Below are 21183 nucleotides of genomic sequence, written 5' to 3'. Positions count from 1 at the left end.
CATTTTTTCTAACTATTTTCTACATTTTCCCCATTTTTTTACTTTTATTTTTTATTCTTTTACTGTTTTTCTTTTGTTTTTTGGTGTTTTGATCTTTTCTTTTCATAATCATTTTTTCTCCACATTTGTTTCTTTTACTTTTTTGTTTCCTTTCTTTTTAATGATAATTTCATTTTTCATTACATTTTCTTTCTTTGCTAGAATTGTTTCTTTTTCATTTTTCTTTCTTTTGGTTTACTGTTGATTTTTTTTCTTTTTTCCTTCCTTTCTTTTAATTTCTTTTTAACTTTTATTTCCATTCTATTTAAATAATCAATTAGTTTTCTTTACCTTTTTTAATTTCCCTTATTCTTTTCTCATATACTTTATTTAAGCATGTCGGTTTCAGTTTAGTGCTCACACACACACACACACACACACACACACACAAACACACCAGCATTTGTAATGACATAGCTTTGTCAAGGAGTGCGTCTGGGTCTGAGAGATGTGATGATGAAGATTGTTTTAAACCACCAGCAACTGCGTGCAAATGCAACACACATCAAAACTGAACAGCAGAAGACCACATCAGAAATCCTGTGTGTGTGTGTGTGTGTGTGTGTGTGTGTGTGTGTGTGTGTGTGCACTCCACCCTTAAGTCAAACTAGTTTATGTGAAAGTCAGCAGTTCGGAGAGGAAGATAAAGGACTGTAGGCGAAAGACACAGTGAGTATCTACAAAACATAAAATGTAAATACTATGAATGTACAGTAAAGAAATGGAGCTCAGTCTTTTTTTTTTTTTTTTAACTGAGCACACTGTCACTGTATAGTGTGATGCTTCCTCACAGTGTTTCTCTCTCTCTCTCTCTCTCTCTCTCTCTCTCTGTGTGTCTGTGTGTGTGTGTGTGCATGGGATTTAAGCTGTATTTTCTGCAGAACGAGAAATATCCACCGAAATGAGTGTTTTTGGAGATCAGGACACAAATACAGAGAAGACGTGAGCGAATATTTTAATTCAAAAGCAGATATCAGGACTCAGTCAGACCAGTTAAACAGCATTTCTTGTGCTTCTTTCATCATTCATCACACGCACTCAATCAGCTTTCTCTTGTGAAACCTCTTTCACTTCACATACTTCACACGTAATTCACCTTTTCTGTAACTCGTCTCCAGATTTCAGTCATTTCAGGTGCTGTTGGACCTCTAACTACTTTTATTGCATAAATTAAAAAAAAACCTTCCATTACTTTTCATTTACTGTTTAGTTGTCATGTCATGCTTTCACAGCTCCCTGTGAGAGTTACTTTTTATTGAGCTTTGGTTTGGCATGAATATTTACACTCAATTAAAAAAAAAAAAAAAAAGATAAATGAGGCCCATTGTCAGAAACAAAAATGCAGATGAAAAGTAGCATGAAGGATCATCAAGTCAGGACTCTTTACAGAAAAACTGGACTTCTCTTCATTCCTAGAGATGCACCTCCACATCAGGATCTTGTGATGTCCCTGGACAACTCAGATCTCACTCTCTGTCAATGCACGCAACCTGGGCAATCAACTGTCCTTCTCAGCTCACATTGCTAAACTGATATGCTCATGCTGGTTTCTCCTTTACAGCATCAAGGATTCATTCATTTCTATCCAAACAGGCCACTCGGGTGCTTGTTCAGTCCCTTGTCATTTTGAGACTGGACTACTGCAACTTTATACATATTTAGATATACTTTAATAGCAACACCTGTACACCTGCACATTCATGCAGTTATCTAATCAGCCAATCATGTGGCAGTAGCACAATGCAAAAAATCATGCAGATACAGGTCAAGAGCTTCAGTTACTGTTACACTCACAGTTCACAGCAAATATCAGAATGAAGAAAAAATGTGATTTCTGTGACTTTGATTGTGTCATGTTTCTTGGTGCCAGATGGGCTGGTTTGAGTATTTTGGAAACTGCTGATCTCCTGGGGTTTTCACACACAACAGTCTCTAGAGATTACACAAAAAGAAAGAACATTGAGTGAGCGACAGTTCTGTGGTAGAAAACGTCTTGTTCATGAAAGAGTTCAGAGGAAAATGGCCAGATTGTTTTGAGCTGCCAGAAACATCAAACCTTGAGGTGGATGGGCCAAAACAGCAGAAGACCACATCAAGTTCCTCTCCTGTCAGCCAAGAGCAAGAATCTAAGGCTATCATGGGCACAGGCTCACAGAAACTGGACAGTTGAAGATTGCAAAAAAAAAACCACCTGGTCTTTATCCAGGCTCAAAAGTAATTAGACAATTGACTGATTAATAGTTTCGGCCTGTGTCTTCGTTATTTCATGACAAATTAAGGAGATAAAAGGTCTGGAGTTGATTCCAAGCGTTGAATTTGCATTTGGTAGCTGTTTATGGGAACTCTCACTATGCAGTCCAAAGAGGTGTCGATGCAAGTGAAGGAGGCCATCATTAGCTGAAAAAACAAAACAGACCCATCAGAGAGATAGCAGAAACTGTCAGAACTTGCACTTCTGGGTTGGCGGCCATTTTGGAAGGAGCACTTCCTGCGGTGGCCATTTTGAATCTCCAGCACTATATAAGGCCTCAACCTGCATGTGCTCATTGCCAGATGGTCTCCTCAGTTTACCTCGTGTGCCTGAGCAGCTACCCTGCTCTGTTTGACATTTTGGACAATGCTATGCTTCCAACTTTGTGGGAACAGTTTGGGGAAGGACCTTTTCTATTCCGGCATGACTGTGCCCCAGTGCACAAAGCAAGGTCCATAAAGGCATGGTTGGATGAGATTGGTGTGGAAGAACTTGACTGGCCCGCACAGAGCCCTGACCAGCGACTGGAAGCGTCAGTGGTGCTCCTCCAGTGTCTGGCCGATGCACTGCAGAACAGCCCTCTTGATGCTGGAATACTCGATGGCAGTAGCTGCTGGTTGGTGAACTGGGCTTCCCCCAATAAGATAAGAAAAATAAGATAAACTTTATTAATCACTGAAGGGAAATTCAGGTAGTCTTGTAGATAAGTAAGAAAGAAAGTAGTAAGAGTAGTAAAAAGTAGTGAGAGTAGTAGAAATTAGTGAGAGTAGTGAAGTAGTAAAGTAATGAGAGTAGTGTTTAGTCATCTGCCATTGGCTAAGGTGTTGTAGAGCCTGATGGCAGTGGGGATGAAAGATCTCCTGTATCGTTCAGTCCTGCAGCGCACTGAGGTGAGTCGTCCACTGCAGCTACTTCTCTGGTCCATCAGGGTGTTGTGTAGGGGATGGTCAGGGTGTTCCAGAATGGCCTCTAGCTTTTTCTGTGTGCGTCTCTCCACCACGGCCTCCAGTGATTCAAACCTCATTCCAGTCACTGAAGACGCTTTTTGCACCAGTTTGTCCACCCGCCTTGCATCCTTCTGCTTAATGCTGCCTCCCCAGCAGATTGCAGCATAAAACAGCACACTTGCTACTGTAGTTTGGTAAAACATATGTAGCATCTTCCTGCAGATGTCGAAGGACCTAAGCCGTCTTAATAGGAAAAGCCATCTCTGCCCTATTTTATATTGTACATCTGTGTGAAGTGACCAGTCCAACTTATTGTCCAGATATTTGTAGGCTGGCACCACTTCAATGTCCTCACCATAGATGCTGACTGGATAAGGAGGGGGTTTAGCCCTCCTTACTAGGAGGCAGTTTTTGTGACTCCAGTCACTGAAGGATTTTATCAGGGCTCTGTACTCCTCTTCCTGACCATTCCTGATACATGCAACAATCGCAGTATCATCAGAATACTTCTGAATGTGGCAACACTCAGAATTGTAGGTGAAGTCTGCTGTGTACAGTGTGAACAGGAATGGAGCCAAAACAGTCCCCTGTGGAGCCCCTGTGCTGCTTAGAAGTCTACCAAAGATGCAGTTCCCCAGCCTGACAAACTGTGGCCTTTCTGTCAAGTAATCAGTGATCCAGGAAACAACTGAGAGGTCAACCCCCAACCCTATATATAGCAAGCAATATATAGCAATAGCAAGGGGAGGAGTCGCAGAGCCCATTCCTCCTCCGGCCATCCTCACACAGCTGCCGCACACTGGAAGAGCTCCAGGAAGGCCTTCGGATCATCCCTGGAGGACATCTTCGTAAGCGTCACATGTGGCACGGTGGCAGGGGACACAGTTGGAGGTGTGCTGGGCTGCAGCAACTTCTGTAGTGCCCACTGGCTCTTGGCCTGCTCCTGTGCGAAGGCTTCGAAGTGCAGCTGCTGCTCACGGCTCAGGTCAAGGAGCGCTTGATTTTGGGTTTAGTGGAGGATGGCAAGGGACTTGCCAATCTAGTGGGTAGGCTTCCATGGCAGGATCTAAGTCTACCTCAAATCCCAGATTTCAGCACTAATGTAGAACCCAGGTGTGGGAGAGTGTAGAGGAAGACTCGGAAGACAGGCGGAATTTTAATGGCGCTCCGGACTCATGTTTATTCAGTTCGCACTTTTTAGCACACTTATTCTGAATAGACTAATTAGATTTGGTTACTTTGCATTTGTAACACCAACATGTAGTCTAAAAAACATATTTGAGAAATAAATAATTTGTCTTGCTGTATAAATGAATTGAGTAAAAAAAACTCTGATAAAATTTTAATGAAAAATGTATCAGACTATCAGAGTGAAGATGAATAACAGAAATATTTACCAAGCTGTGTTTTAGTCTGATTCAGGATAAGAGATCAGACTCGCCTGAACCCAGCTGTGTGTCCATGAAGAGTGACCGCTCAAAGGAACTTCCACTGAAATTCAGAGAGGGAGACAGTTCTACTGAACTAAGGTAAAGATGATTTAAGGAATGTAAATCTGAAGAATTAAGGACACAAAAATACTACTTTAACCCATAAAAGTGGATTAACAGGGCCATGCAAGATAAAATTGTTTTAGTAGATTCCATTGTTCTCTTTAATAAAATAATTTCACAGTTAATTAATTAATTTCACAATTTTACATTTATTAATTCTTCATTTTGACTTAAATGTCTGTGTCTTAGTTTGAGGGAGGTGAAGAAATCAGACTCGCCCAGCTGTGTGTCTATGAAGAGTGACCACTCAAAGGAGTTTCCATTTAACTTCAAAAAGCGAAACAGTGCTACTGAAGTAAGGTAAAAATGATTTAAAGAACGTAAATCTTTTAAGGAGTTAAGGACAGAAAATGCTAATTAGTCACAAAAGTGGTTTAACAGATGAAAGATGCTCTTTTTAATAGAGATAATTTTACATGTAAACCTATACATTTATAATTGTACATTTATTAATTTGTAATATTTGGCTTGAAACTCTGTGTCTTAATTTAAGGGAGGGGAAGAGACCTGAAGCCAGCTGTGTGTCTATGTGGAGTGACTGTTCAATTGATTTTCCACTAAAATTCAGCGAGGGAGACATTGCTACTGAACTGAGGTCAGTATAGTCTAATGTTTTTGTGCAGGGTTTCTCAGTCACAGTTCCACACTCCCATTATTCACTCCACCAATCCATCATTAGCTGATGTAATTATGCGATTACAAGGTTGTTACTGTAAGGTGGAGCTTTAAAGGACAACTTATCGTATCTCATTGGGGGGATTTCTGTACAAACAATAGAAATATGCTTTTATTTATTGAGCTCATCCATATCAACCAGTCAGACGACGTGTAATCCACAGGTCAGCATATCTCTGCTGGTGTCTCAATGTACAGTAACTGTACAAATTGTACAGTTATTCATAATTAACTGCATGTTTTTCATCATTATTAAAATATTGTTATCTCAGAAGACTTGGGAAATCATACTGGCATTAAAATGAAATACAGCTTAAAAAAACATTTGGACACTCTGAGTGTATCTATGCTTTTTAGTACATTCTGACACCATGTTCAGAAACTTTTTTGATCTTTCTGGAAAGTAATAAAAAATAAACCTAAATAAATCACATAAAAAGATTAGTAGATGGCTATTGTTGTCTAACAGTTTTTCTAACAGCAGAAATCACTGCTCTGAAAGTGTTAGTTTGCTTACTCAATCAGATTATATAAATTAAAAAAGTTATTATAATTTGTCAATACAAAATGACTTCTTTTTCTGGTGGCCCTGTTTTTTCTGTCATCGTCTTTCAGGGCATAGTGGAAGGGTTCACAAAGAAAATCAATCAATCAAACCAATATAGGCCATGATCACTTCCAGTTTGAATCCAAATGTGAAAATAGATATAAATATTTTAAGCAGTAAACAGATACAGGCTTTGCTTTACACATCTACTGAATACGTACTGTCATTTCATTACCCATTACATATATTACATATTAACATAATATATAGTACAGTGTATGCTTGCTCTTCATTGCTTGTATATATATTTATTCCTGTGTTCAATGTTTTATTTGTCCACAGAACACAAAAGGCTGAAATCACCTACAAAAATCACTTGGAAGCTATATTCAAGGTTTGCGTTCAAACTGCCTGCACACCACTTTGCAGTTCACCTTGATTAGTTGCTCTAAACTTAAAACTTAAACTGCTTGTTAGATAGAACCCATTGCAAAGTCTTGCCAATCTTCACTGAAGTGCATTTCTGAGTCTTGAATATCTAGTTTCCCTTCCCTATGTATGTCCTGATTTTCATTTTTGTTTTTAATCCTGCTTGATGAATTTGTTCTTGCTTGTTGCGTTTTATGTTTGACCTTGATCTTTGCAATTGAAGCCATCTCTGTCTCAAAAGGCCTGTTACAATAGGCTTTGCTGAATAGCAGAGTACAGATCACTTCTTCTTCTTTCGGCTTTTCCCTTCAGGGGTCGCCACAGCGAATCATCACTCTCCACCTATCCCTATCTTCTGCATCCTCAACACTTGCACCCACTAGCTTCATATCCTCATTTATTACCTCCATATACCTCCTCTTTGGCCTTCCTCTTCGCCTCCTGCCCAGCAGCTCCATGTCCAACATTCTCCTATCAATATACTCACTCTCCCTCCTCTGAACATGTCCAAACCATCTTAATCTGGCCTCCCTAACTCTGTCCCCCAAACATCCAACATGAGCTGTCCCTCTGATGTACTCGTTCCTAATCCTGTCCAACCTTGTCACTCCCAAAGAGAACCTCAACATCTTCAGCTCTGCTACCTCTAGCTCTGACTCCTGTCTCTTCCTCAGTGACACTGTCTCTAAACCATACAGCATAGCCGGTCTCACCACTGTCTTGTACACCTTCCCCTTGAGTCTCGCTGATATTTTTCTATCACACAGAACTCCCGACACCTTTCTCCACCCATTCCAACCTGCCTGCACTCGCTTCTTTACCTCTTTCCCACTCTCTCCATTACTCTGGACTGTTGACCCCAAGTACTTAAACTCCTGAACCTTGTTCACCTCTTCAGATCACTAAGGGAAGATATTTCAGCTTAAAGAACTTTGTTGAATTCCCACAATTCACCTGTACCTCATCATGCCTGATACTGCAGAGGTGGTACAGTGATTATCCCAGGCAACAACACTGAAACCAGATGTGCAATCAGAATCACAGTTAACATCCTCTCTCAGTCAACCTGCCACTACAGTTAGCATTAGTGCCATATGGCCCCGTCTGTACCATACAATGGAGAATAAGAGCACTGTGGCAGATTATGCTTTAGAGTTCCAAACATTAGCATTTGCCAGACTTGATTTAACTCTGCAGAGTCACTCTAATCACAGAAGAATCTCAGAGATGCATTATTTATGTGTATATTGGGGTGAACAAGGTCATCTAATTAAAGAATTGCCCCAAATATTCTGTAGTTCCCTTCACCATGAACAACCATTTGGTCAGTATGTGTTCTATCAGCTCTCTTTACCATAACTGTTGCCCTTGAGGTATCAAAACTCTTGTTCTAACACCAGTGATTGATCCTGACTCAGCTCAGAACTCATTTTCAGGCTCATTCAGTCAAGATATCTCTCCTCAGATGTGTGGAGGAGGATCCCAAGATAACACCAATCCGAAGGACCTAATTGGGTTGCAAGTAGGACTACTTCATGAAGAACTGCATTCATTATTTCTCATTAACTTTGCCCAAACTGAGGACTACCTTGGTTATAAATGCAAAATCTTATAATTTAATGGTCACTGAATGAAATAAGCTTCTGGAAATGCATCTGTGTTGCTTTCTCACTCTCTTGCAACTACTGTTGAAAAGCACTAAGAGTACCTGCAGCCCTAAAATACCTAAGATTTAAACAAAACTAGACACGCTATGTCTCTATAACTAAATTAGAATTCAGGAATGTGATGAATACAAAGCAGGATTAGGTGACATTGGGAGGCACTATGAACATTTGGTGATGCTATATGGGCTCCCTACCACAGCCACTGTCTTTAATGAACCTTAAATGTCATTCACTGTAGAGATGGATGTTTTAGAAATAGACATTGAGGTTGTATGATCTCAGCATGGGTCTCCCTCTAAAATGTGCCCAGGCTCCTTTTTTGTACTTTTTTGAAATACAGTAAATTAATCCATTGGATGCACATAGCCCAAAGATCTGTATCCTCAATTTGAAAGTGTGAAAGACTCCTCCTGGATTCCTCATTGACAAAATATAGGCAGAACTCACTAATTCACTCCCCTATAAAACTAACCCGTTTCCTGTACATTCCAGGCCATCAACCTTCTCTCTTTCCATGGACACCTGATTGTTCAGTAGATAAATTGTTTCAGGCCAGTAGAAAGGCTTGGGGAAATGGCTCATGTGCACATTCAGCATGCAGTCTGGTACCAACAACAAGCTGACCAGCACTGCAGACTTGTATGGCTTTATCAAGTCAGAGAATTGAGAATTTCAAATGGTGATATCCATATGCACATTCCTTCAAAAACTATAACTTTGGACCATTCGCAATTCAATGTAGAATAACATCTGTCATCATGGTCAATGATGTGTCTTCAGCTTATGCAGTAAGAAAACTGCTGGTTTCCAGATTGAGAGTAGGGCCATTAGAACATGTTGTCGACTCAGGAGGGTACGGTCCTGAAAGACAATCCTGTTGACCAGTGAAATGACTTTTGGATGGTTTGATTCTGGTTTTGCTGCAATTTGTGTGTGTGTGTGTGTGTGTGATGTGTTTGTGATCATTTGTTATCATATTAATATTTTTAGGAGGTGGAGCACAAAGTCATTACTCTGTTGAAGGATGAGCTGAAGAGATTTAAGAAGCTCCTGAGTCCAGATTACCCAGCATGCTCTGTGAGGGAGGAGGATGAGAAGCATCAGAGCAGTGTCAGAGAGGGAGCGCTGAAGATCACACTGCACGTCCTGAAGAACATGAACCAGACTGATCTTGCTAACACATTACAAACCAGTAAGGGCTAATGGCATTGTTCCATCACTTTAACTATAGAAAAATTACATTACTCCAAGCTAATTGTACTCATCAGGTTAAGTATTGTGCTCTAAGATCCAAATTACAGAAACACCTGGGATAGTAAATCTGATAAATATGGGCCTCTGGGACTGAACAAGTAAATATCTGATAGTGTTGCTTATAAAGTGAAATATTAGATATTTTCTGATCTGTGGACATGCAATAAAGTTGTATTTTATTGTTCTCTTTATTAGAGCTCATACCTACATATCAGGAATTGTCTAAGTACAAATTGAGAAAGAAATTTAAAAGAATTAATGAAGGAATCTCACAGCATGGAACCTCGGCACTTCTGAATGAGATCTACACAGAGCTCTACATCACAGAGGGTTGGAGTGGAGACGTCAATAGTGAACATGAGGTGAGACAGATTGAGACAGTGTCCAGGAGACCAGCAACACAGGAGACACCCATCAAATGTAATGACCTGTTTAAAGACAAATCCATCAGAACTGTCTTGACTAAAGGAGTCGCTGGAATTGGAAAAACAGTCTCTGTGCAGAAGTTCATTCTGGACTGGACTGAAGGAAAAGCAAATCAGGACATCTTCTTCATGTTTCCACTTCCCTTCAGGGAGCTGAATCTGATGAAGGGGAAAAACCTCAGTCTGACTAAACTACTTTATCACTTTTTCCCAGAACTGAAAGAATTAACATTAATAGACTGTGACTCCTACAAAATCCTCTTTATCTTTGATGGTCTGGATGAGTGTCGCCTTCCTCTAAAGTTCCAGAACAATGAGAGATTGTGTGATGTGACAGAGTCAGCTTCAGTGGATGTACTGCTTACAAACCTCATCAAGGGGAATCTGCTTCCCTCTGCTCTCCTTTGGATAACCTCTCGACCAGGAGCAGCCAATCAGATCCCTCCTGAGTGTGTAGACCAGGTAACAGAGGTACGAGGGTTCAGTGATCCACAGAAAGAGGAGTACTTCAGGAAGAGGATCAGTGATCAGAGCCTGGCCAATAAAATCATCACACACATGAAGTCTTCAAGAAGCCTCTATATCATGTGCCACATCCCAGTCTTCTGCTGGATTTCAGCCACTGTTCTAGAGAGAATGTTGGGTGAAACAGAGAGTGGAAAGATCCCCAAGACTCTGACTCAAATGTTCACACACTTCCTGATCTTTCAGATCAAACACAAGGACCAAAAGTACCATCAGAATTGTGACCTTTATCCTCAGCAGACCAGAGAGAGTATCCTGGCACTGGGAAAACTGGCTTTCCAACAGCTGCAGAAAGGAAACCTGATCTTCTATGAGGAAGACCTGAGAGAGTGTGGCATTGATGTCAGAGAGGTGTCAGTGTACTCAGGAGTGTGTACCCAAATCTTCAGAGAGGAGTTTGGGCTTCACCTGGGAAACGTGTTCAGCTTTGTACATCTGAGTGTTCAGGAGTTTCTGGCTGCTTTATTTGCATTTCTCTCCTTTACACTGACAAACAGAAATGTGCTAGGAAAGCAACCCACTGTAATTTTTAATCTCTTTAAAAATCCAAATGAGATGTCTACCTTCCTGAAGAGTGCAGTGGACAAGGCCTTACAGAGTGAGAATGGACACCTGGACCTGTTCCTCCGCTTCCTTATGGGTCTCTCACTGGAGTCCAATCAGACTCTCTTACAAGACCTCCTGCCCAAGACAGGAAGCAGCTCCCATAGTAAACAGGAAACAGTCAAATACCTCAAGAAAAAGATCAGGAAGAATCACTCTCCAGAGAAATCCATCAATCTGTTCCACTGTCTGAATGAACTTAATGATCATTCTCTTGTGCAAGAAGTCCAAACTTACCTGAAAGAAACAGGTAACAGTCGTCTCAGTGGAGTCAGTCTCTCTCCTGCTCATTGGTCAGCTCTGGCATTTATTATACTAAACTCAGAAGACGAGCTGGATGAATTTGATTTGAGAAATTATAACTCTTCAGAGGAATGTCTTCTGAGGTTGCTGCCAGTTGTTAAAGCCTCCAGAAAAGCTGTGTGAGTATTTTATTTGTAAAAAGTATTACTGCAGTGTTATTTTATTGTAAAAAAAAATGCATGAAGACTATAATAATGCTTTTTATTATTTTCACTAGGTCAACTTCTAACAAATGACTGGTAATAGTAAATAACTCTGCAGTATTATTCATGTCAAGTTATGACTAATTCACATCACTGAAGTGAATTTATATTATAGACATTATAATGTTTAAGAATGTGCATTACAATAAAGTGTTAATTTAGTAATAATTGTTGAATACACTTTTGTGTTTCAGACTACAGTAGTGTCATTGATGTCAGATCTAGATCTTTGCTAATAATAGCACTTGCTGGGTGAAAACCATCAACAAATTAGCAGTTTGGTGATAGAAGTAGAATAATGATGAACTTTAATTTATGTGTAAGTCATTACTTCACTCTGCCTGCTGCATTCATCTCTGTGTGTTGGGGTGAAGACCAACATTATTTGGGAACAGTAAAACAGCAGTAAATATAAAAATTATAATATATGTGTGTGTGTGTGTGTGTGTGAAAGACAAAGAGATGTCAGTATTCTCATATATCATTATTTCTCTCCCAGACTGTGTTGGTGTAATCTCACAGAGAAAAGCTGTACAGTCCTGTCTTCAGTTCTCAGCTCAAACTCTGCCAGTCTGAGAGAACTGGACCTGAGTAACAATAACCTGCAGGATTCAGGAGTGAAGCTGCTCTCTGCTGGACTGGAGAATCCACACTGTAAACTGGAGATACTGAGGTCAGCTCACATCACTTAGTCACTGTGGACACCATGGTTGTCTGTTTTTTTTTTTTTTTTTTTTTTTTTTTTAGATCAACATTTTTTTTTGCACAGGCCGTGTTATAAACAGAGTTATATATGTACGTAAGCACTGTCTATGTAAGCTGCAGCATAAATGTGTAGTTGACTCCTTTGACATTTTATTTCTCCACAACAGACCCAACACAAACCTAATATATACAAACCAACAGCTTTATTGTTTTGAACACACTAAGCTTTAAATACCAAACAGAACAGAACAGTATGTTTTCTGATTATGATCAAAATTTAATATCTACAAGTGTTCACTGCTCCTTTCTCATTTTACAATTCACACAAACACAACCCTGATAATCTCACTCACTCACTCAATGACCTGTTGTTCACTCACCGACAATTCATTTTGAACACCTGTACGCCTGGTCATTCATGCAATTATCCATTCAGCCAATCATATAACAGCAGGACAAAGCATAAAATCAAGCAGATGATGGTCAGGAGCTTCAGTTAATGTTCACATCAAACAGCAGAATGGGGAAAATGTGATCTCTGCATGAAATGCACAGGTGTTCCTAATAAAGTTGACCATAAGTATATGTTACAACTCTACACACACACACACACACACATGCAAACACATTTACAGGTATACAGTGTTTAAAGGGACACTAACTAAATTTTTTTGTGTGTGTGTCATGTCATCTTATATCACCATTTTTCTTCCAGGTTGTGGCTGTGTGGTCTCACAGAGAAAAGCTGTACAGTTCTGTCCTCAGTTCTCAGCTCAAACTCCTGCAGTCTGAGGGAACTGAATTTGGGTAACAATAACCTGCAGGACTCAGGAGTGAAGCTGCTCTCTGCTGGACTGGAGAATCCACACTGTACGCTGGAGATACTGAGGTCAGATCACTTACTCACTGTGGTTACAGATCTCTCTGTGTGTTTTTTTTAAATATATAAACCAATATATAAGTGTTATAAACAGAGATATATATGGAAGCACTGTCTATGAAGGTCACAGCATAAATGTGTAAGTGACTTACCCAGCATTTCTGTTTCTAACATTCCAAAACAAAATCTAAGAGAAGATTTAACAGAACATCTCTAACAGAATTTAATTAAATTCAATTTTATTTGTATAGCACTTTTAACAATGGACATTGTCACAAAGCAGCTTTACAAAAATAAATGTTTTTCAAGTTTCAAGATTCAAGAGTTTATTGTCATATGTACAGGAAACAATCTGTTACACAGCACAATGAAATGTTGTAGTTCATATCAAAGGTGTTCAGTGGGGTTGAGGTGAGGGCTCTGTGCAGGACACTCGAGTTCTTCCACTCCAACCTTCACACACCATGTCTTCATGGAGCTCGCTTTGTGCACAGGGACATTGTCATGCTGGAACAGATTTGGGCCTCTTAGTTCCAGTGAAGGGAAATCTTAATGCTACAGCACACAAAGTCATTCTAGACAATAGTATGCCTCTGACTTTGTGGCAACAGTTTAGAAAAAGCCCACATATGGGTGTGATGGTCAAGTATCCATAAACTTTTGTCCATGTAGTGTGTGTGGATATATATATATATATATATATATATATATATATATATATATATATATATATATAATATATCCACCCCAGTCCCTTATGTCCCAAATCAAGGATGTTACCAAGTTGCAGGCAGAATTTTCTGATGTGTTCTCGCCTCTACCTAGTTACACTAATCTCATAGAGCACCACACAGAGACACCCCCAGGGGTGATGGTACGCAGCCGCCCAATGGTGATGGTACGCAGCCGCCTAATCGTCTACCCGAGCATAACAAACAGGTGGTTCAGGATGAGCTCAAGGTCATGCTTGATATGGGAGTAATCGATGAGTCCCATAGTGACTGGTCCAGCTCCGCTGTTTTGGTTCCAAAAATGGACAGCTCAGTCAGGTTTTGTGTGGACTTTACAAAAGTCAATGCAGTAACTAAATTCAACGCGTACCCAATGCCTTGCATTCACGAGCTGCTCCATCGGTCAGGTGCAGCTTGCTTTTATTCGACACGGGATTTGACAAAGGGATATTGGCAGATCCTCTTGACTCCAATGTCTCATGGAAAAACAGCCTTTTCCACTCCGTTTGGGTTACACCAATTCGTGACCCTTCCTTTTGGGTTGTTTGGGCCCCCACGACGTTCCAACGACTCATGGGCAGAATCCTCCATCCACACGCTGCTTATGCCACTTCCTATCTCAATGACATTATTATCTACAGCAATGATTGGTAGCGGAACATGCAGCATCTGAGGGCTGTTCTGAGATCACTGAATGAGGCACTTCACTCAAGTAAAAGCTGCACTCTGTGACATACCAATTTTACATTCTCCTGACTTCTCTCTCCCTTTTATTTTGCCCGCATGAAAGATGCCAAAGCTCTGATCACCCAATGGTGTCTGGCACTTCAGCCATTTACGTTCGAGGTGGTCCACAGGCCAGGGTCACAGATTTCCTCTCTTGGCAGGAAGGGGGGGTGGGTGGTTAGTCTGTGGCAGGCCAGACGGCTCCCCGGCCTGAGTCGGGCGGTGGGGGTATGTAGAAGCGGAAACGCGGTCGAGTGCCAGTTTGTGAATGGAGGGCGGAGCCGGAGAAGGTGAGTGGTACGGAACGCACACCTGAGGGGAAATGTACTAACGAGTGTTCTGTGTTGCAGCGAGCTGTGGCGAGAAAAGGAGAGAGACGAGCACCTCGAGAGAGAGAGAGAGCCAACGGGCACAGAGCCATGTGTGCGTGCGTGTTTGTGGAAAATAAAATTGCTGAAAACCAGAAGTAAAAATAAAAATTAAAGCGCTTTTGAGTTGTTCCAAGCCTGCGTCCAGCTTCCTCATTCCCTACCTGAACTGGGAAGTGTAACATATACATAGAGAAGTCACCTTTTACATCTACAAACTGATAATAATCAGTCAAATAAGACCTGAAAGAGGAGAGGGCCGTTCCCTTAACTCCAACAGCATTTTCTAGTCTATAAGAGGAATAGTATGATCAATGGTGTCAAAAGCTGCAACACGGTCAAGCAACACAAGCAAGGAGATACAACCCTGAACACAGGCCAGTAGTAGGTCATTTACCTCTTTAACCAGTGCTGTCTCTGTGCTGTGATGAAGCCAAAATCTTGAATGTTTCATGAATGTTATTTCCTATGTACTTATGAGCATAGCTGCTGTGCTGCATTTCTGGGATTTTGGAGATGAAAGGGTGGTTTGATATTGGTGTAAAGTTGGACAGCTGACAGGGGTCAAGGTCAGGTTTTTTTTATCAGGGGTTTGATAACTGCTAGTTTAAAGGATTTAGGTACATAGCCAGTGCCAATGGAAGAACTGATTATTTTTAGAAGATGTTCCATGGTTTCTGGTAATATCTGTCTAAAGAAATTTAGATAAGGGATCTAGAACACTAGATCTAGAAATTGTTGCCATAACTTTGATTTAACTGACTCACAGAATTCTGTTCTGAATACAAATAAAATAAACTCAACGTTTAATATGAACCAGAGTGCTAGTCCATTCTCTTACAGCCCAATGCTCATTAATAACAAAAACATAAGTAGCCATTCACTGACACAGAAATGGGAAAAAAAAAATTAATGCAGGAAGTTGCTGATACATTGCTGGATGGGAAATGAAAAGTCAGAGACAAAATAAAACGAATCTGACAATCAGCTACCACAGATACTAATATTAACTTCTAGTATTTTTAATATTAATATTGTGATATGATGTTGCTCATTTGTTAATTTGATAACAGATAACAGCTGTAAAATATAACTGATGTGTTGTGTGTGTATGTGTGTGTGTGTGTAATCATACATATATCATCTTTTCTCTCCCAGACTGTGTTGGTGTAATCTCACAGAGAAAAGCTCTACAGCCCTGTCCTCAGTTCTCAGCTCAAGTTCCTCCAGTCTGAGAGAACTGGACCTGAGTCACAATAACCTGCAGGATTCAGGAGTGAAGCTGCTCTCTGCTGGACTGGAGAATCCACACTGTACACTGGAGATACTGAGGTCAGATCATCAATTCCTCATTGAACTTACACACATACACACACACACAGATACACTTTAGGGTACTATTTTTGTGATCACAACACAGGCACAGAAACAATGTGCAAGATCAATGTAGTTGTAAAATGGGACGTAGTTAGAATGAATACATTATTAAGAAGTGTGGTTGGGTGTGCTGCTGAGATATCCAAACAAATTAGAGAATCTCATTCCTAATCTGGGTTAGCATGAGTTACTCAACACAGTGACAGTGTGACAGTATGTAATAACATGGTGAGATATTATGTAGAGATTTTACACTAAAATTCTAATGACAGAAATTCTTTAGGTTTACTGGCAAAAATTACACACATTTTCTGTCTTCTCATGCAATATTTGGAAGCTCTTTCCCCTCTGAGTGTCTCTGACACAGAGTCAAGGAATTATCCAATATAAACTCTATAATAACAGTATTATAACAGTATAGTGGCTATTTTACATTAAATCTATTTTACATTATCTCATTTCATTAAATCTACAATATCTAAGACATATTTCTTTCGAAAGCCTGCTGACACAGCTCTGTCCACTGGGCTGGTGCTCCCTTTTTAGTAAGATCAGTCAGCAGGCAGCAGACAAATAATTAGGCACAAACCTACAATAATAGCCAGCCCCAGAAACTGTCTCATCTCCTTTTTGGTCTTGGGTCTCAAGCAGGCCGCAATCACTGCTGTCTTATCAATTTGGGGACGCACCTGCCCATGGGCCAAGTGTATCCCAGATACCGTACTTCCACCCATCCACTCGCACCCTTCTTTGGGTTTGCTGTGAGTCCTGCCTGTCTAAGCGATCTCAGGACAGCCCTGAGATGCTGCATGTGTCTGCCAATCGTTACTATAAATAACAATGTCATCCAGATAGGCAGCATACGGATGGAGAATTCCGTCCATGAGCTGTTGGAACATCTCTGGGGCTCCGAACAACCCAAAAGGAAGGGTCATGAATTGGCCATTTTCTCACAAGATATGGGATCAAGGGGATCTCCCCATAGCCTTTTGTCAAAAAAAGTCAGCCGCATCTAACCAATCAAGCAGTTCATCAATGCGGGGCATGGGATATGCATAAAATTTAGACACTATGCTGACTTTTCTAAAGACCACACAGAACCAGGCCGAACCATCTGCCTTGGGTACCAGGACCACTGGACTGGACCAATCACTGTGGGACTCCTCAATCACCCCATATTGAGCATGGTAGTGAGCTCCTACCTATCACATGTTTTTTATGTTCGAGCAAACAATAGGAGGGCCTGCGTACCACTACCCCTGGGGCGTCTCAATAGTCTAGTGTTCAGTGGTGTTCTATGAGATTAGTGTTACCAAGTTGAGGCGAAAACACAACCCGGTAACACTAATTCCGCTTGCACCTTGGCAACCTCTGTGATTTGGGACGGTGAGAGGTGGTCTACATATGGGACTGGGGTGAATGCCCCTATTATACAGCTGGGATTGATGTTTTTGCAAATTCTCCTCTGTTAATTGTACTAATGTGTAGAGTTTTGCTCTCAGGTCAAGAATGTACTGAATTTCACTTTGGCTCTCTGAAGATCCCTCCTCACAATTTTCTCTGATGGGAGAACTCCATGGAGGCTTGCGGTACCTGTCACACTGCGAATAATAGGAGTTCGAACCCCTTATCCCAATTCCAAGCGTCCTCATGTACAAACTTCCAAATCATATTTTTAAGGGTTTGATTAAACTGCTTGACCAGGCCATCTGTCTGAAGATGGTAAATGCTGGTATGAATTGATTTAATCCCTGAGAGTTCATATAGTTCACGAAGGGTGTGTGACATAAACATGGTGCCTTGATCGGTCAGGATCTCTTTCGGGATCCTAACCTTTGAAGAGCGCCTCTGCAAGACTGCATGCTAAGATGTTGCAAAGAGGTGCAGCTTCGGCGTATCGCATTGTGTAATTTACCAGGACCAATACAAAGTGATGTCCTTATGCAGTCCATTCCAATGGCCTGACGAGGTTCATACCAATTCTTTCGAAGTGGACCTCGAATAATGTAAAGGGGTGTAATGGGACTTTTGGCCTGGCTGGCGGATTCACCAATAACTCGGTTGCTTCTTCTTTGGTTTGAGTGTCCTGCATCACTCTGTATAATTTATCTTTAATAATCACAAAATAGGGGAAGGAGAGTGCCACTTTGGGCCCAGTTACTTCCACTTGGTCGAAGGCATGCCTGAGGGTTTTGTCTCGTGTCTGCTCCAAAGGGAAATCCCCATGGGGAATTCTCCTAAAAGGTCGGACACTTTAAATAAATAACTTTCCCTTAAAACCAGAGGAAAAATAATTTCAAAATAAAATAATCCGCCCTATTACTATTTTGACTTGGATTTTGTAATTCGGATTTGTTTGTGTTCCTTAGTCTTTATTTTTAATAAAAGCATTCACCGCAACAGTCTCCTTCTCTGCCGTCTGACAGTCTTATTCTCATTCACTTTCTGTCATTGGTTATTGTTGGTTAAGTTTTGTGTCTGTTAAATTGCTAATGATGTTTTGTAGAAGGTCTAAATTTGTTACAAAAACTAAATATTGATTTAGGAGGTGTTGGAGCTCTATTCTTTCATGAGCGCCATGAACCTTCCACTTTATGTGACTTTTTATGGCGTTATCAACATTGTTATAATACAAGCCCGATTCCAAAAAAGTTGGGACACCCGTACAAATTGTGAATAAAAACAGAATGCAATGATGTGGAAGTTTCAAATTTCAATATTTTATTCAGAATACAACATAGATGACATATCAAATGTTTAAACTGAGAAAATGTATCATTTTAAGGGAAAAATAAGTTGATTTTAAATTTCATGGCATCAACACATCTCAAAAAAGTTGGGACAAGGCCATGTTTACCACTGTGTGGAATCCCCTTCTTTTAAAAATCTTCTTTTTATAACAGTCTGCAAACGTCTAGGGACTGAGGAGACAAGTTGCTCAAGTTTAGGAATAGGAATGTTGTCCCATTCTTGTCTAATACAGGCTTCTAGTTGCTCAACTGTCTTAGGTCTTCTTTGTCGCATCTTCCTCTTTATGATGCACCAAATGTTTTCTATGGGTGAAAGATCTGGACTGCAGCTGGCCATTTCAGTACCTGGATCCTTCTTCTACGCAGCCATGATGTTGTAATTGATGCAGTATGTGGTCTGGCATTGTCATATTGGAAAATGCAAGGTCTTCCCTGAAAGAGACGACGTCTGGATGGGAGCATATGTTGTTCTAGAACTTGGATATACCTTTCAGCACTGATGGTGCCTTTCCAGATGTGTAAGCTGCCCATGCCACACGCACTCATGCAACCCCATACCATCAGAGATGCAGGCTTCTGAACTGAGCGCTGATAACAACTTGGGTTGTCCTTGTCCTCTTTAGTCCGGATGACATGGCGTCCCAGTTTTCCAAAAAGAACTTCAAATTTTGATTTGTCTGACCACAGAACAGTTTTCCACTTTGCCACAGTCCATTTTAAATGAGCCTTGGCCCAGAGAAAACGCTTCTGGATCATGTTTAGATATGGCTTCTTTTTTGACCTATAGAGTTTTAGCCGGCGACGGCGAATGGCACGGTGGATTGCGTTCACCGACAATGTTTTCTGGAAGTATTCCTGAGCCCATGTTGTGATTTCCATTACAGTAGCATTCCTGTATGTGATGCAGTGCCGTCTAAGGGCCCGAAGATCACGGGCATCCAGTATGGTTTTCTGTCCTTGACCCTTACGCACAGAGATTGTTCCAGATTCTCTGAATCTTTGGATGATATTATGCACTGTGGATGATGATAACTTCAAACTCCTTGCAATTTTTCTTTGAGAAACTCCTTTCTGATATTGCTGCACTATTTTTCGCCGCAGCATTGGGGGAATTGGTGATCCTCTGCCCATCTTGACTTCTGAGAGACACTGCCATTCTGAGAGGCTCTTTTTATACCCAATCATGTTGCCAATTGACCTAATAAGTTGCAAATTGGTCCTCCAGCTGTTCCTTATATGTACATTTAACTTTTCCAGCCTCTTATTGCTACCTGTCCCAACTTTTTGGGAATGTGTAGCTCTCATGAAATCCAAAACGAGCCAATATTTGGCATGACATTTCAAAATTTCTCACTTTCAACATTTGATATGTTATCTATATTCTATTGTGAATAAAATATAAGTTTATGAGATTTGTAAATTATTGCATTCCTTTTTTATTCACAATTTGTACAGTGTCCCAACTTTTTTGGAATCGGGTTTGTAGAATTGTGATTTGTAAAATTGATTTGTGAATTATAAAACAAATACTCAATGTTTCTGCCTGTGTATTTGAACTTAACTGTTGATCAGACCTTTAGTTTTCAATTTTCCTTGAATAGAGTCATATCCAGGATGTACTCCCACCTCATACCCAGTGTTCCCAGTATAGGCTCTGGATCCACGGAAACCCTGACCAGGATAAAACACCTACTGAGAATGAATGAATGAGGATGTAAAATGATGTAAGTGTGAGAAGTTTTCCTCTTTCTCTCTCAGGCTGGAGTATTGCAGTATTACAGGTGAAGGCTGTGCTGCTCTGGCTTCAGCTCTGAAAAATCCTTCATCACGCCTGAGAGAACTGAACCTGAAAGGTAATAAACCAGGAGAATCAGAAATGAAGCTGCTCTCTGATCTACTGAAGGATCCACACTGTCAACTGGAGAAACTACTGTGAGTCACTCAGTTATTGTGTCTTTACACAAACACATGCAGACTACAAAACTGTATCATTTACACTCACACAGATTTATTGTGTGTATGACTTATGTGTATAACTGATGTTAATATCTGATCAGTCTCTCCTGTTTTCTCTCTTACAGAATCTGATCTGTGTGAGTCTCACACACACACACACACACACACACACACACACACACTATGTGATTTTACATGGTGACCTGTGTGTTTGGATTTTTATCGGTCAAATCTGTGAACACAGCTGCAGCACAAGACTGTGTGCTCTT

The 21183-nt window shown here is 40.6% G+C and overlaps 1 protein-coding gene across 2 annotated transcripts; it reads left to right on the top strand.

Annotated features, from left to right (window-relative positions):
- The first annotated feature begins 580 nt into the window (after positions 1 to 580).
- LOC113526293 (NACHT, LRR and PYD domains-containing protein 3-like) lies at positions 581 to 21086 on the top strand. Of its 2 annotated transcripts, XM_053234572.1 has the most exons (13): positions 581 to 708; positions 906 to 981; positions 4650 to 4766; positions 4980 to 5090; positions 5284 to 5385; positions 6355 to 6406; positions 9099 to 9300; positions 9558 to 11337; positions 11921 to 12094; positions 12842 to 13015; positions 15990 to 16163; positions 20717 to 20890; positions 21040 to 21086. In XM_053234572.1, exons 2-13 carry the CDS (start codon positions 941 to 943, stop codon positions 21044 to 21046), a joined length of 3108 nt encoding a protein of 1035 aa, XP_053090547.1. In that variant the 5' UTR covers positions 581 to 708; positions 906 to 940; the 3' UTR covers positions 21047 to 21086. The 2 variants fall into 2 exon arrangements, with proteins under 2 accessions (XP_053090547.1, XP_053090548.1); XM_053234573.1 differs by lacking the exons at positions 12842 to 13015; positions 15990 to 16163.
- Positions 21087 to 21183: the final 97 nt, after the last annotated feature.

Source organism: Pangasianodon hypophthalmus, chromosome 5 (assembly GCF_027358585.1).
Source record: "Pangasianodon hypophthalmus isolate fPanHyp1 chromosome 5, fPanHyp1.pri, whole genome shotgun sequence".
Classification (NCBI taxonomy): domain Eukaryota; kingdom Metazoa; phylum Chordata; class Actinopteri; order Siluriformes; family Pangasiidae; genus Pangasianodon; species Pangasianodon hypophthalmus.
This window is presented reverse-complemented; position numbering and strand designations above follow the sequence as displayed.